Raw genomic sequence first — 16495 nt, 5'->3', positions numbered from 1 at the left:
TTTGTATGTATTTAACTATGCATATTATAACATAGAGTATGTCATCAGTATTATGCATTAACCATTGAAGCTCTCTTCTTTTTTAATCTGTGTTAATGTTTCTTTTTCATCTTCACCCTCTTTTAATGGATCATCTTCATGCAAGTTCTCTAACTCGCCTTCTCTGCTCGCCTCCCTGGAGACTTTCCTGTGGGGCATAAAAAACACTGTCATGTTTTTGAAGGCGCTAAGTGAGATAGCAGATGATACTATATATTAGTGGGGGGGGGGGGGGGGGGGGAGGTAACACTTGACTACAAAAGTCATGGAGTACATATTCTTCAAAACTCAGCTCATCATGCTTATCCACACCAAGATAAAACAAGATAGACAGCAAAGCCAACACAAAGCCGCTGACAACAGCCCTGTTTCTCCATTTACTTTAAATACTGCTTGTTGTTGAGAGCTTTGTTTGCCTTTTAATCCTCTTAAAGGTTGAACAAACAACTGATAGACTGAGGTGTGTATGAGGCTAAACCTTTTTCAAATGTTACCTCAAGGTTGGAGGAAGCTGAGGCGAGGCCTTCGGTAAACTCCAAGAGCCACTGCAAGAAGGAGATGTAATGCAAGAGGCCGACAGTTATTTGTTAGTGTTAGTTCTGTTAATGAGGTCTATGCTGTTTGAAGGCATAATCAGAACTTTTGAAGAATAAATAAATAATCTTTTTAGCCAAGAGTTAGATAAGAAGATTGATATCACTCGTGTCTCTAGTAAGTGTGAAGTATGAAGCTACAGGCTGTTAGCTTAGCATCAAGATCGCTAGCTTCACTCCAAGGCCACCTACTTCAAAGCTCATTGTTTAAATGACTTGTATCATTCTGTTCATTAAACCCTCAGTATGAAAGTGACTTAAATAATGTTGCATCCATCAGTAGTTTTTATGACAAAAATATTTGTACAGATGATAACTAAATCAATTGTTAAACAGAGGTGGACCCAAAGTGTGACGAAATGCAGAAAAGTGTAATACAATACATCCAAGAAGATCAAAATAAAACACGTTAATCTCCATCTTTAAGCAAAACTACGCATTTGTTCAGCTTTTCAAATATAGTTTCAAGTTTCTTGCTGTTGTCTAAGAAATTAAAAAAATATATATAATACATGATTTCCACATATTATACGTGGGAGACTGCAGTGCAGCAGTGCTGCTGGGGGCTGGGTGAGTGTGGAGGAGGATGCAGCTGCACATCTCTTCACGTGGAGGTTTAATTAACTATGCCAGCGGCCCCCCCACAGACTGCCTCGTTAATGGGAAATAAATGCTTTTATCTCCCTCAATGTGCTGCTCATTTCAGGACCAGCACAAAACAGTGAACACGGTAGTCAGTGTTCAAGGACGAATATCCTAGATATAATGGTGAATATAATATTAATATAATATGTGAGACAAATACCTCACACACAAAGAAGGTTACTGATGGTTCTGATTTCATCCAAGCATCTGCCGGCTGCTTTGTATTGTAAGAGACCTAATCATAGTTTGGCAGAGTGGAGCAGGAAGGATTTGCAGAGTAGGCCACTTACGTAAGAAGACCTCCAGGGAGAGACATGGACCTCTGTGTCCGAACGCCCAGACACTCAAAGGGATTACTGAAAGAGCGCTTTCTCAGCATAGTCTTAATCAGAATCTACAGTGGACATCAGAGAGAGAGTCAATGGAAAGAAAACACACTGGGTGTGCCAGTAAAGTCTCCACACCAAAATACATACAGATATTTTAAGGTCAAATCTGTATGATTTTAACATGAAATCCTAATTTCACTTTCTAGCTAACCGTCATGGGGTTACTTTTCATAGGGTTCTACTTAAATACCATCCCAAATTGTTTAATTTCTACCTTTCAACTATTGTTTCATATACATATTTAAATTCTACAACTTAAAAGGCAATTTGTCCCTTAATGTGGTTCAGACTTTGTATCATTTAAATGCCTTTTCCTTTATGTTTTTTCAAACCACAGAATATATTTTTGAGGAAAGGCTTTCAAGCAACAAGCTCAAATAAATGCAAATATTGCAACTGCAAGTCTTCTAATTAAAATACTCAAACTAGCAGCAATGTTTGTTCATTAAAGTTTTGAATATTGACCAGAGAAGGATCCCTGTGCGACTCACCACCGTGGAGAGTTTGGGGATGAGTGTGACGCCTTGCTCCACCTCCTCCTCAGTGACCTCCACCGCCGTGCAGTGCTCCTCCTCCAGAGGGAGAGGATCAGAGCCGTTCTCCGTCACCCACGCATCCAGCTTTAATAGCATCGTTATGAAAATGTGAAATTGTTAGAGAATTGTTGGTCTTATATTATTAAACAATATTATTCAGATGTTCTTTTCCAGTCACTTTAATTTCAGGGATGGTAATTCTTGATTCAGGGTTTTTGTCCAGCATCCTTTCAATGAGCTCTTTTAAAGCATCACTTATCGATGGCCTGTAAAAAATAAAACAAGATCAACATGATTTGATGCTTTAGCAAATAAAACTATTTTAGAAGGTTCCTGTTACAACCCCAGCTAAAGGGGAAACAATAAGAAGGGAGAAAATAGGCTGGATAAACCACATTTTTATTTTAAATGAAAGTAAAATAACAATGTGTCGTAGAGAGATTACGCTGTTTGAGCGGGTGAAGGAGGGCCTTCTGTACATGGATCAGGTGCCACTGATTGGATAGGGAGAGTTAATTGGGAGCTTCCTGATCAAGAAGGGGAGGCCAGGAACTGTACAAAGGTCATAACATTCCCAAACTGGGCACACTTTACCTCCTAACAATAACCAAGATGTACAAAGTGGAATGAAGTGAATATGAATGGACCTTTGTCACAGCGGACATCTTTCTTGTCAAACACCGGTGTTTCATTTCTGAAATAGAGCTATTGTAAATTGTATTAATTCCACCTGTGCTTAACAAGCCAAAATATCATCAGTTGGGAATAATAAAGGAAAATAACTGCTCCGATGCTAACTTCAATAGGTGTGACATTAAACCACATAATATATTACAGTTTCTATTATCATAAGACATCGAGCAGAGACAGAAAATCGGTGAACGGACGAAAGAGAATATCAAATGCTGCTTGTCAGTACAATATAATATCTGATGACAGTTTTGTATCAAAAGAAGAGGCAGTTGTTGCCAGACCTGACAACATACTTACACTATAAGTTTTGAACATATTCTGATATAATATTTTGGCTCATGAATAATATTAGATAACAAGCCATATAGCCATAGTGCTATCTTAATGTGTTGAAAGTTGTCTTACGTATCTGGAAACGCCACAGCTTTGTGCTTGATCTTGTTGTGCAGAGAGATGATGTTTACATCATAAAAAGGGCACTGGAACGGGACACACAAAAGGACATTCTTAAAATGTAAAATTGAAATCATCAACGTGCTCTTTATTCTACATGCTGTGATTTTTCTTACCTTTCCAAAGACAAAACAGTAGAGTGTGACTCCCATCGCCCACACGTCTAATGCCTGTTAAACAGACACAGTATTTATCAGGGCTGTGTCATTACTGGAAAGCTCTCCGTAGGCGTTTGGACGTAATTTCTTTATATTTTCTCACAATGAAACACAGTCTGATATAATGAGTAACCTCAAAAACATAATATTTTTCAGTAATTGCCATTGCGTCTTTCCAGTTGGCCAACAGAAGAAGTTTTGTCTCACCTTCCCCCTGTAGCTCAGCTCGTGTTCAGTCACCATCTCAGGGGCCATGAAGGCCGGCGTCCCCGCTGTGCATGACAGGTTGGCGTCCGTCCCCTCGAACTCGTTGCTCACACCAAAGTCTGCGATCTTGACGTGACCGTCGTCCCCCAGCAGCAGGTTGGAAGGTTTGATGTCCCGGTGGATGATCTTGTTGTAGTGCACTGTGATAGACAGTATGTAAAGCAGGCAAATAAGTGAACATGTTGATTATCTGCTGAGGAGAAATTTCAGCTCTGCCATCATTTTAGGACAGGTACATAAAACTGTGGGGAATCTTACTTAATGTAAGTGTAGTCATAGATCATTATGCCGGCCATAATGAAATTATCTTTCTTTGAACAATTAGTCTTGAATCCAAAGACATAGAGAATACAAGTAGGCCTAGAAAGTGTCATTGTTTTTAAATACAACGCAATGTTTCTTAAAGCAAAGATTACTCTCTGTTTACTTAATAATGAAATCCTGTTAACTTACAGTACTCAATTCCCAGGACGATGTCTCTGAAATAAAAGTGAGCCTGCTCCTCTGCGAAAGGGTTGTCTGTGGGCACCTCCATCACCTGGCTGACCAACATAAGAGGTGGAGAAGGAAGAAGTCAATGTATATTATACATCATAATTGTTCAACTTCAATTCCCAAACTATCTTAGTAAAAGAAATGCACAAACATACCCTTTTGTCATCAAATCGAAGGCTTGAATACAAATAATCAGAATTGAATGAGTCCCCCACTTTATGTTGACACCTATACTAAACCCAGCTACTGTAAAACAGATGAATGTGCCCTACCCATGTGAAGTCCATCTTCATCAGGATCATCAAGCACCTGCAAGACACAGTCAATTCTGAAGTCTCTCTGCACTGGTTTACACAGATATATGAAGTCTAGTTAGTAATTTCTACTAAAGGCATAATTCATTATAGTACTTTATGTGTTTTAAATGCCCTACATCTTGATACACCAATATGTGTTTAATTCTTATTAGTTAACATAGTCTGGTGACATCAAGTCATTCCCAGTATAGCGTCACCTCCACTAGCTTAACAACATTATGATGGTCCAGTTTTTTCAGGATGGCGATCTCCTTGTAGATTTTCTCCAGAGGAAACGCAGGCTTTGGTCCTTTAGAAGGCATTCGGCCTGAAATTATACACAAAAACCATCAACACCCACTCATCAGGAACAAACTAAATGCATTTAATTGTTATTTTTAGACACTCACGAAAAAATCCACACTGCTTCATCAGCCTCTTCTTTGAAACAACTTTCATTGCCTGAATAAAGAACACAAAGCAAGTGACGTTATTGTAAAACGGACATGTAAACACAGGGACCATGAGTGCTCAATTCATAAGGTTCAACTTACATAGTACTTCTCACAATCCTCATTATAAGCCAATTTGACCACTCCATATGAACCCTATATGGTGTGAAAATAAACAAAGGAAAGCAGATTTGTAAATAATTGTCATCACTTTTGTTTGCTCATTGGATGAATATGATAATCACCTTCCCAATCTCTTTCTTCAACTTATACTGATTCAGCTGGACACAATCCTACAGGAAATAAAAAAGATAAACGATCAATAAATGATCCAACATTTTAAATTCTCTTAAAAGAAATCCAATAGTTCATATAGTTCATTTCTGTAGTCCAAGTTTCCTCACTTCAGCATCTGTGATGGACACACGTTTGGTCTCGATGGTGGGCTGTCTGGGCATGCGGCTCCCTCTCTCCTGCAGGGACATCTTCCTGTCTGAGACCCTGGTGGTCCTCGGGGGCCCGGGCCTGCAGCCACTGGGCAGGGTTATGCGCTGGCCGGCCACGTTCATGTCTGCCACCATGTCAGCCAACTCACCATTGTGCTCCGAGTCGTGCTCTGCCCTGCCCTCAATTTCAGTACTCATGGTGGCTATGGCCTTGTTCCCTCACAGATGAACCACCCAGAGCCGGCGTGTTGAAATCACCAGAGAGAGCATCTCTGCACTGAAATTGGTGGAAACAAAAATGGAGGCACATGAGGCGTCAGGTTTTGGCAAGGAAGAAAAAAATGTTGTATAAAAAGAAGATATCTCCCGTTCTGCTGCATCAATGTTGATTTTTGAGTGCATTCATTGCACTCAAAAATAATATTCATTGGTTATCTACCATCAAACAACACAAATAACACAGTACATTTTGTGTTGGCTGCCTAGGGTCAAATACGATTAAAAAACCTGTAACTATGTCACATTAAGGCTCACTATACCACTTTCCATTTGATCTATCTACCAACAGCTTTAAACAACCTTTGCCAAGGTGCACCACCTTTCCCAAGCAAGTCAATCACAGCAGATTGGGCCTTTTGGAGTCTTAAAGAGACAGGCATTTTGAACATTAAAGCATGTAAACTAGTCCAAAAAGAAACACATACTACAAGTATGAACCTGAAAGTTATCAACATCTCTCCCATTTAAAGCACCCAACAATCTCATAATGTGTCACAGATTTTGGAACTGCCAAAATAGTGCTAACTATTGGACTAAAATATTCCTTACTCTTCCTAAGATTTCAAATGAAAGTGGCTATGTTAGATATTTCAAATAACCCATATACTATTATACGTTTTGTGAAGTTGCTAGCACAAAAACAGACTTTGTTCAATTGAAAACAGAAGAACCAACCACTTTACTCTGCGGATAAATGAGATATAATCTTTAGTTAGAACAGTACAACGCTAAACGGATGGAGTACTCTTTTAAGAAAGTAGCTTGGCAGAAACAAAAAGGTTAAACTTCTTTAGTTAATGGGTCACAACATTTAAATGGATCAATCAGATGTTCTAAAGTCCATTCATATTTGTCTTACACAAGAATTACATCAATTTCTTTATAACGAAACAGGTGCTTTTAATGACTGTAATTAGGACTCAAATGCACACACACCTTACTGTTAACAGGTGTAATCAGGCAACATAAGTGGAGACACGTGTATTTAAGGGCATAAATCTTTCGCCAAAAAAGGAGAAATACCAAACTAACCTCAGAAATGGTCAGCAAACTACATATATACTCTTGTCTTACAGTATATACCAACAACACGTGGTAGAAACCTATATAATGGATGTATTATAAAGCCTGTGTTTTTGTTGCTTTGCCAAATAACAATATTTGCTGTATAATGTAGGTTTGGCTATATTGTATTACCATGATTAATATTCATAATAATAAAATGCGTTATTCAGTGTATTCCTTCAGTGTTTGAGCCTCTTAGCTCCAAAGGACAGCTCAAAGCTTTAAAGCTCGGTTGTATTCTTGTCATGAATTGTGTATAAAAGATGAAAACCTCAGATAAGAATTAAGGTAACATTCATAATATGAAGAGAGAAAATAAGAAATATCATGCTGTGACACCAGTGTAGGAGACTCACACAGCACAGCTCACGGTGGCCTAAAATACAGCATGGAGTACTGAAAAGCTTCTTATGTAACAAGGAAGCTTTAACAGGGAAGTACAATTTATGATACTTGCACAATAAACAAAACTGTTGTAACATCCAAACATATATTCTTTGAAGAAATATATGCCTTTGCAACATGTTAAGCTACAAAACATTTAATTAAATATGAAAATACAAGAGCTACTCTAGTCAACGACAGCCTTAAACTCACCTGAATCTAATCTAATAATACTAATAATGACACAAAAACATTACTGTATCATAAATATATTGTGAATTATTTGTTTTACTCACACAGTGGAGGTGTCCTGTGTTGATGTCTGTTCAGGTTAATCTGCATGTCTCCTCTGTGTCTCAGAGCAGGACTTTCACTGAAGAGCAGCATTGACGTCTTTAAGGATTAACTGAGTCTACATATAGCTGAGCCACAGTTATCCTAAAGCAGTGCTTCTCAAAGTGTGGTCCGCGGACCACTGTTGGCCCTTGAGCGCCCCCTAGTGGTCCATGAGTATATTGGTAACATTTCACATTTGAAATAAATAAATACATTTAAGTTTTCCGCACTCTCGCAGGAATATGTCCGCAATGACGCGAGCTTAAGTTTCACACATGTTGCCACCTGTTTGTACCATTTTCAGGCGATTTGTAATCTGTTCTAGAAAAGCATTAGGGCAGGGATATCTAGATACTTTCCAAGGTTTGACATAATGAATTGTGCTACTTTTAAAGCAAGCAACGATGTTTTCAAATCTGTAATCAAAAAAGCTCCTCAAAAACACTATCGAAGCAGTTCCTGCCGTTGCTACGTTAGTTCAAACCATGGTTCAAACAGTAACAACGGACTATTTTTCTTAGCGGATGCATGTACATTTAAATCAATACATACAACAATTTTTTTAATCAATAAAATCATTTTCTAAATCCATAAAAGCAGTTCAATTAATATTGGGAGTCATGTCGTGACCATGTAATAAGCGGGATAATGTGCACATTGCACATTCAGATCATGCCGATCTAGATCCCTTCGCTTCACGTCGGGCTCCTGATCAGCCTGTCGGTGTTCTTTTCCCCATAATGACCGCGTCGCTGCACATTACATATGATTATATAGAGTCATTATTCATACAGGAGGCGCAAAAGCATGCCTCTGGGAGGGAGAAAAAGAGCCACAGCGCAGAATAAACAGAAGGGCAACCATGGCAACCATGCAAGGGAAATCTTCGCTGCTTTTGTGGCAGACTACAGCGCCACTTACAGGCCTGGCATATGAACTACAGCGTCTCCAGCGCTTTCGAGCAGCAATGGCCGGCCATGGCCCAACCTCTCATTCCCTGATAGGTGGAGAATTGACCAATAGCCCTAGCACCACTTTACGTCAGTAAAGTGTTCAAATCTGGATCAGTCTGTATCAGATCCGTTGCAGCCCCTTTTTTTAGAGATTTGGGTATGGAGGAAAATAGAGAGGGTTGTGTTTTCTGACACTTGGTGAGTTCCCTGGAACACCGGGGACACATATTCATGTATAAAAGACGTACAAAAGTGCATTTTGCATGATTGGTCCCCTTTAACTTAAGTGGTCCTTGGTATCAAAAAGTTTGAGAAACACTGTCCTAAAGCATGCACGCACGCACGCACGCACGCACACACACACACACACACACACACACACACACACACACACACACACACACACACACACACACACACACACACACACACACACACACACACACACACACACACACACACACACACACACACACACACACACACACACACACACACACACACACTATAATACAACACCTACAACAACATATTTTGCTTTGCCTTTAAATGACTAAACTGTATTTAACATAGTATTCTGATATGATATACCATGAATATAAGAGAGACAAAGTTGGACTTTTTCACAATATTAATAATTAAGGGGACGATATGCTAAAAAGCATATATTTTACAATAAATTACAAAAAAAATTTGCAAAACATTTAGCAAAATAGCATGCTGTCTTATTATTGTTAATATTATATATGTGTACTTAATTATATAATTAAAATAAATAACATGTAATTAACATCATTATACAATAAAGTATTAACATGACCAATATTGTGTATACTATTAATATTTATATTCCTAATAATATTGTTAATAAAAGGTATAAAATGCAGCTTGAATACGAGCGTAAAAAGGCACCATGGACATCACACACAACCACACGTCTTTGGGCTAAAGTTGAACCGGCTTCACATACCTCCATGTTCACGGTATATTGGCCATGTTAACCTGCAGGTACAGAAAGTTAGTGCAAATTGATCTAAGTGTCACTTATAACTATTATTTGAGCTTTTTTCCCCTAGAGCCTGATTGTCTAGGCTAGACAGTAGGCTACATCGAGACACACCATGAACACAAATAGGCCTACAATCCTAGACTGAAGTGTGATTGAGGATGTCAACAAAACTTCAGACTATTACCACCGTATGTTTTCTCCCACGACGACATTTCTGAAACCATTACGGGAAACCTAAAATATGTCATCTGTATTTGTCTATGGTTCTTCTAACTGTCTAGTTTCCCGACAGCCCTTAAACGCAGCATTAGCAGCTCCCATAGCGCCCCGACAGGATGCACGTGGAACAAACAGGGAGCAAAGTTAACTGAAGAAGCAGAGAGCATCCCGCGTGCATCATGTCTCACTTTGCCGCTCTGAGGACCAGAGAGCTGCGCGAGCTGCTGAAGGATGAAGACAGAATAAGACACATCAGCGATAAGGTGGGACATTCACGAAATGTAAAATAAAACTTTCGATGTAGTGTTTGAACTATCTTTGGTCATTCCAGGTTCAGGGGCTGCAGAGTGCTGCAGAGAAGATGCTGCTTTCCAATCAGAAAACAGCCAAAGTCGCTCTTTCTAAAAAACCTAAATTTAGAGATGCTAAGTTGCTACTTGCAATGAAGTACAACGAACTGGAAAACCTTCAAAGCATCATCCAGGCCAAACAAGAACAACTTGGTGAGACTCTGTATTTGTGTTGTTTTTAGTTTAGTTTTTTAAACGGTGTGCCTAATTTGTTTTCATTTCCTACATTTGCAGCAGAAAAATCCAGTTTGCATTGTGCTCAGTGGAGTCTCCTAAAAAAAGTAAACCATGCAGAGGAGGAGTGTGAGGTAAGCATTGACCTCAGTCTCTGGTATATTTTCTTTCCGATTGTTCACATAAGACACATATTCAATTAACATGTCAATAATGTGTGTCAATACACATAAATAATACCATTATGGGTCTCTTCTGCAAATACACTTTACAAAAAGACAAGCATTTTGAGAAAATAAGAGTTCATAACTCCTACTCTGTACAAACACACTAAACGTTTGAACTGCTGCTGTGTTTGTGTGTCACCCTAGTTTTTTTCAGTCTTTAGAGGCCAATATTTATTTTGTAGAAGCAAAGGAGATGTCTTAGCTGGGGTAACATGATACCCATTGTTTGTTTGGAAATAATGAGATACTTCTCTTAACAGATGCTGTGTCAGAGGTTTGATGAGGGGAATACGTTGCTGGCAGGTTTCCTGAATTCCTTTCTGGGCTCACGGAAAGCCCAACACATCAGGATGGTTCTGGTGAAGAAGCTGCAGGAAGTTATTGAATTGGAATCAACACAATGGCTTGGTGAGATGCACCCTGGCACTCCCAACACCTGCCTCTGCAGTCTCACCACAGCTGTTGTCTTACCAGCCTGCTGCCACCCTCCATTCCTGCTCCCCTTTGGCCTCCATGTGAACACGGCTCACCGTCTACAACATTTACCGCTTTGTCATGATTACAATGTGTCTCTACGTCCTCGAGTGCACGGACGAGGCCCCAGATGGCCCACAAGACCTGTCCGTCTTCCGCCTCTGAAGGTTCAGAAGAGGAGGCATCAACAGGCACCACAATGAAGTCTAATCCTGACTCAGATACAGGTTTTCACTTCATTCAAGATAGTGGGTAAAGTTGATCAAGCCTTGGATTTAAAAAGATATTCCATATTTCCCCGAATAGGTTGTGTCTTCACTAAACGGTGGAGTAACTAAGTGAATTCAGTAAAGTGCTTTACTTAAGTACGATTTTAAAGGGGCTTTACTTGCGTTTTCCAAATTTCTTCTGCCTCACATTTATTTTGTGATTTAAAGATTATTAGTCAGATTAATAATACAAAACATGGTTATATTTATAATGAATGTACCCTTAAAAGGTAATGATACATTATATTGATCTCTCAATAAAGTTGACAAGCTACCTGGTATACAAAGAGCTTATCCTTTACCAGCTTAATAATAATGTTATACATTTATTTATTCAAACTTTTGAATGCAATAATTGTATTTGTAAGGGAGTATTATACACTGTTACTTACTAAACTATACTCATTTTACTTAAGATCAATTCATCTATGGCTGTCTTTAAGTATTATATTTAGGTGATTGAAAGTTTTTCATGTGAAGATATAAATAAACGCTGATGGACAGAGAAGTCTGGCCTGTTTGTTAAGGTAGACAACATTTTGACATCTTAAACTCACACTTAAGACTGTCATTACAACAGAAATCAAAAGGATGCAATTATTTTACCGCGTAACTTTAAATTGTAAGTAGTTAGAAGTTGCAAAAATGTTTTGTGCAAATTCTGTGATTACATTTGATCACATATTTATCATTTCTAGGTTGCTTTGAAGATCATGAATTATTCCATCCCCCCACAGAGACACTAAATGAAACGATATTTCAATACAATAAAAGCACACCTTAAATCTGTAACACACTGTGGCACCTTTATCTGTAGGAGGTAGTGAAGAGATCATAATCATCATCTTAAATCAACCAAACCGGTTCAGCAGGATGACAACCGCTTTTTTAACAGCTGATTGCACACAAAGAAAATGTGTTCAACATAACAAAGGTTAGAACATATTTGTGTTTCCTCGAGTTAGAAAAATGTTGCTCACTGTTGTTCACTGAACTTGAACTGCTCACCTGACACTCGATATCTCTGATGGTATGTGTGCAGAGACTCCTGCCAAGGTCAGCAAAGGAGCATTAGCAACACTTTATTCATCCTAACATTAACCTGCAGTCTCTTCATGAAGGCCAAAGGTCATATTATAGAACTCGTCCCTTGTTGCATATCTCAGTATGTTTGATCCCTATCAACTTGCCTTAGTGCTGTGAGGGTTAGCCATGGGCCAGCTGAGCTTGCCATACCAATTCAACCATGGAGAAACCTTGCTGGCACTACAGCAGGTGATTAGCAAGGTGGAGCGTGTTCAGAGGCTTTTGTTACTTCACAGACTTTAGTTACATCTTTGTCAGCAGCCTCTTTTGTCCAGCAAGACTCAAATTGGGCAATTTTCTTGTCTGTCAGCTGATTGTTTTGTGCTATTGGGCTCTTTCACCTGCGTGTCTCTGCATCGCTTCATAGAAAACCTGGTTATTTCTGCACGGAAAAAACAAACAGTGTGAAGATTTAATATGATAATTATTAAAATGCAAAAGCTGCCCTCGTTGAAGCATACACAAAATGTATATTACATTGAATTAGTGTACACAAGTAACACATGGCACCATACATTTAAAGCATATACTGAATGTAAACACAGCTGATATAAAGAGCCTGAGTCCTCAGCTTTGACTCGTATCTCTAGGTTAGGAGGTGGGTTATCTCTGCATTGTCCCCCAGAATGGTCACTTGTATAGCAGATTATACAGAAGAGTATCCATAACAGCATCCGGTAGTAGAGCAGGTATGGAGTGATACTTAGCGGGGGTTGTCATGTAATAAATCTCTGTAGGTAAATGCACAATCAAAATGTTTTTCCCATTCATACTGTATTTAACTTGAGGATTATTTCACTGATTCAACATTATACCTTTCCAATATCATACTCTCTTATTATATAAACTATATATAAGTATATAGATATTTGAGGTCTTTTTTTTAGTGGTCCTTTCCTTCCAAAACCTAGAAGTGACATTGGCAGAATACACCAAACAACTGTCTCATTTTTATTAGAGCTGAAACGATAAATTGAATATCAACCAATCAACCAGTCAATTGAAATAAAATAAATTTATATTCTGAGAAAGTGTTGCTTTATCTTTATGATACAAAACTAATCCCATAGAGGAGGGGCTCTGTAAGGAAGTGGCAGATTTTTTCCGGCTGTGTATTTTCAAATTCTAGTGCACTCGAGCTGGTTTCTCCAAATTACCTACCCCACCTTTAATTGATTAATTGCACAAATAAATCTATTTAAAAAAAAAAAACTCCTTGAAACCCTAATACCTAAAAAATGTAAAAAAAAATCTCTTCGCATGAAAAATAGAATATAATTTACAAAACCCAACGAGACACTTTAAAAAAGTTCTGAATAGAAAGCTGTAACGATGACAGGCCCCGCATCAACACCACACTGGACTAAGGAAATAGGCCTTGTTCGCCATTTTTAAAATGTTTAGTAACATTGCTAGAAAAGATCTATTTGAATAACAAGTCAGTAACAATCCAAAAGGATCTTCCCTGCAGTTATTTTTTAAGAAGACACTTGTGCCGTTTAATCCCTGAGAGAAAGCAGGTCTGACCAGCAGCAGAAAACATATTTTCTCTGTTTAGCAGGAGCTGCTTGATACAAACGCTCCTGGCTTTGCCACACAACACTAGTCCAATGCCAACCAGCTGTCAGACAGGTCAGAGTGAAGGCTCCATGGACTGTTGAAATCTCATGACACCTCTCTTAATCTGCTCGAAGCTCACAAACATCACAATGTTCCAGGAACCCAGACGAAGAAACGAGGGCACAAATCTAAAAAGGAATCAGAGGAATAAAAACAAAAATGGCGGTTTACATTGACTTTTTGCTCTGTCAAACATTTGTACTACTGAATCTGGCATGCTGTGTTACATACCCCTTATAGAAAGCTGTGGGTCCCTCTTTCATCAGCATGGTTAAAGCACAGTTCATCGCCCCGCTGTACTTCCCAGGCGTTGAATTCATGAAGCGTGTTTTCACCACATCCACGGGAGACGCTACAATGGTGGTACAGAAACCTGCTGCGAAGCCGGCTACAAAGTGACACGGCATGTTGTCTGTTGGAAACAAAGTGTTCTTTAGGGACCACAGTAAGTGATATAAAGTGTCGGAAATGCTGAGGAGTCATGTTAAGTGTCAGGACTGACCTGTCATCAGCTTGTTCTTCAGGATGAGCTCTTTGATGATGTCATACGTCACCAGCTCGGAGCAGTTGACGATGGCATTACGAGTTATGTTTGGCAAGGCACCTGAAAAGACAGTTCAAGATTTTAGATTAAGATATATCTTTTGATTTTAATTTACACATTCTCCTTGTCATTTCCTGGCTTCAATATTACCCACAATGCAACTCCAACTGCTGACTACTGTGTGTTGTGCAAGTCGAAAAGCTCTTTACTTTCCAACTCCACACCGCTAGGTTTATTTGTCTCAAATTAAATCGCTTGAGGCTATTTATCAAGTTTTAGCAACAACAGGATTATAGCACTTTTCACATTAATTCACATTTCATATTTTCACATTTGCTATATTTCTTTTCAAGGTCTGCAAACAAATGTTGATGTGTAAAATGACTAAGGTCCCCCTTTAAAGGTCCCATGTCGACTCATGGCCATCATAATTCCATTGTTGAGGTCTACTAAAATAGATTTATATCGTGCTATTTTCCAAACTGACATTTGTTTCTCATACAGCATCTCTGTAAAGTATGTGTATTTACCGGTATTCACTTTTGTCACTGTGAGCTCAGTGTGCTCTGAAAATTTGCCGGATAATGGCGGATTTTGTTAGTTTCTTTTCGGTTTTTGGTTACTCCTTCCATCTCTCCCTCATTTTGGTCATCATCAGAGAGCACTGTTTCTGAACATGGTGCTGCTCTGACTGGACTCTGACATTTCTGCTTCATCTGTGTCTGACTCAGAGATATTTTCTATGGATTTGTCTCCCTCATCTTAGATGGACTATTGCAGGACAGCAGGGGGCTGCTTCCCTGAGCCTGCTGTAGCTGCCTAGAATACAAACAATATAGAATATGATGTTTATTTCAATTATTTGGGTAAGGCAATGCAATGCATGACAACATTAAGACTCACCAGACTTTAACTGTCATGGCCAAAATTCAACACCCTACCACATAGTTGTTGTTTTTTTGTCATTTGGCAAGTAGCTTCATGTCTGATTTAGTATCACCAAAGCACTTGGTGTGGTTAAAATAAATTGTGGGCCTCTCAATAAAATTATATTATTTATTATTATTACTACTATTATTATCACAGTTCAAATCTGAGCATGAAAGGGCTCTAGACAGACAGTTTGTCCCTTAACATGACTCTGACCTTTCTTCTTCATCTTAATCATTGATGATGGGTAAGGGTTCATCAGGCACATCTGCATCCTCATCTTCCTTGCTGGTAGGCTCAGGCTGCTTTACCCAGGAGAGCAGAGAGCTGCTTCCCCGGGCTGCTTGCTGTAGCTCTCTTTGTTTTTCTTTTCTTATCCTGTCTCTTCTTGGCATTATTCTACAAGTGGTAAATGCAAATGAGCTAAATCAATGTACTGCTCTGCTCTTACTTGAGTATTTCCCATTTTCAATACATTTACTTCTACTCCACTACTGATCTCAGATGCAAATATTCTACTTTTACTCCACTACAATTATTTGAAAACTTTAGTTAGTTACTATGTAGATTTTGATTATTACAAAACATACATTTAATCACTTCAGCCCTAGCATAATGACGCATTGTGAGCGTGTAGATCTGCTATTTTCAAAAGTGCACAACGAGACTAAATGGATGGATGCAAGAAAATAAGTGAAGTTATAGTTTAGTTTGGCATCTGATTTAGGGTACTAAACAATACACTCGTTGTATTTGTTACCTGGTGGTTACTTACTTGGTCGTCACTAGGGCACTTTTAATCGTGCTGCTGCACCACACACCCGCCGTGGCCTGTCTGACTGACTGACTCTGCGCGCTGCGCGTTCACGTTGAGAGCAGGGAAGGGAGTGGCTGCAGCCAGGGTACACGGGAGTGCAGCGGGGCACGTGTGGGGATGTTTGACAAAATTACAACGCGCATTTGGGGCATTGCTGTATATATTAGAAGCTTTTAATCCAGAATTGATCGATGTTACCATGAGCCACATACAGTACACTGTAAACAAATAAAATAAAAAACTGTAAAAAACGAACTTTCTAAAGGGCACATTGCTGTCCAGAGGGCTAAACGGGCA

General features: G+C 39.0%; 3 protein-coding genes across 3 annotated transcripts in view; 1 reads left to right on the top strand and 2 right to left on the bottom strand.

The window, feature by feature from the left end:
• camkk1b (calcium/calmodulin-dependent protein kinase kinase 1, alpha b) lies at positions 1-7574 on the bottom strand. The gene is made up of 17 exons (XM_034097953.1): positions 7487-7574; positions 5421-5739; positions 5262-5309; positions 5119-5172; positions 4975-5026; positions 4783-4892; positions 4541-4577; positions 4424-4445; positions 4227-4315; positions 3714-3913; positions 3465-3518; positions 3301-3374; positions 2381-2468; positions 2158-2286; positions 1568-1671; positions 534-584; positions 1-187 (listed from the first exon to the last, which is right to left on the bottom strand). The coding sequence occupies exons 2-17, from the start codon at positions 5658-5660 to the stop codon at positions 58-60; spliced, it is 1482 nt and encodes a 493-aa protein (XP_033953844.1). The 5' UTR covers positions 5661-5739; positions 7487-7574; the 3' UTR covers positions 1-57.
• Positions 7575-9886: 2312 nt separating this feature from the next.
• On the top strand, positions 9887-11333 carry LOC117456993 (vacuolar protein sorting-associated protein 37D-like). The gene is made up of 4 exons (XM_034096867.1): positions 9887-9970; positions 10039-10210; positions 10292-10365; positions 10719-11333. The coding sequence occupies exons 1-4, from the start codon at positions 9887-9889 to the stop codon at positions 11133-11135; spliced, it is 747 nt and encodes a 248-aa protein (XP_033952758.1). The 3' UTR covers positions 11136-11333.
• A 2354-nt stretch (positions 11334-13687) lies between these two features.
• The window catches only part of LOC117457632 (dicarboxylate carrier UCP2-like), a 41720-nt gene continuing 38912 nt past the window's right edge, over positions 13688-16495 (bottom strand). The window contains exons 4-6 of the mRNA XM_034097815.1: positions 14410-14511; positions 14139-14319; positions 13688-14035 (exon numbers count right to left, since the gene is read on the bottom strand). Of these exons, the coding sequence (XP_033953706.1) occupies positions 13921-14035; positions 14139-14319; positions 14410-14511 (398 nt within the window). The 3' untranslated portion in view covers positions 13688-13920. The remainder of the gene's footprint in view (positions 14036-14138; positions 14320-14409; positions 14512-16495) is intronic.

Source organism: Pseudochaenichthys georgianus, chromosome 13, assembly GCF_902827115.2.
Source record: "Pseudochaenichthys georgianus chromosome 13, fPseGeo1.2, whole genome shotgun sequence".
In the NCBI taxonomy this organism is placed as follows: Eukaryota; Metazoa; Chordata; class Actinopteri; order Perciformes; family Channichthyidae; genus Pseudochaenichthys; species Pseudochaenichthys georgianus.
Note: the sequence above shows the minus strand (reverse complement) of the source record. Positions and strands in the feature narration are given on the sequence as shown.

Coding starts and splice junctions, on each gene's coding strand:
- camkk1b (XM_034097953.1), bottom strand. CDS start 5,660: ATGAGTACTGAAATTGAGGGCAGGGCAGAGCACGACTCGGAGCACAAT. Junction 4,446..4,540: donor TGAAGATGGACTTCACATGG/GTAGGGCACATT, acceptor TTTGTATTCAAG/CCTTCGATTTGATGACAAAA. Junction 1,672..2,157: donor TCCCCAAACTCTCCACGGTG/GTGAGTCGCACA, acceptor TGTCCACTGTAG/ATTCTGATTAAGACTATGCT.
- LOC117456993 (XM_034096867.1), top strand. CDS start 9,887: ATGTCTCACTTTGCCGCTCTGAGGACCAGAGAGCTGCGCGAGCTGCTG. Junction 10,211..10,291: donor GGCCAAACAAGAACAACTTG/GTGAGACTCTGT, acceptor CTACATTTGCAG/CAGAAAAATCCAGTTTGCAT. Junction 10,366..10,718: donor ATGCAGAGGAGGAGTGTGAG/GTAAGCATTGAC, acceptor TTCTCTTAACAG/ATGCTGTGTCAGAGGTTTGA.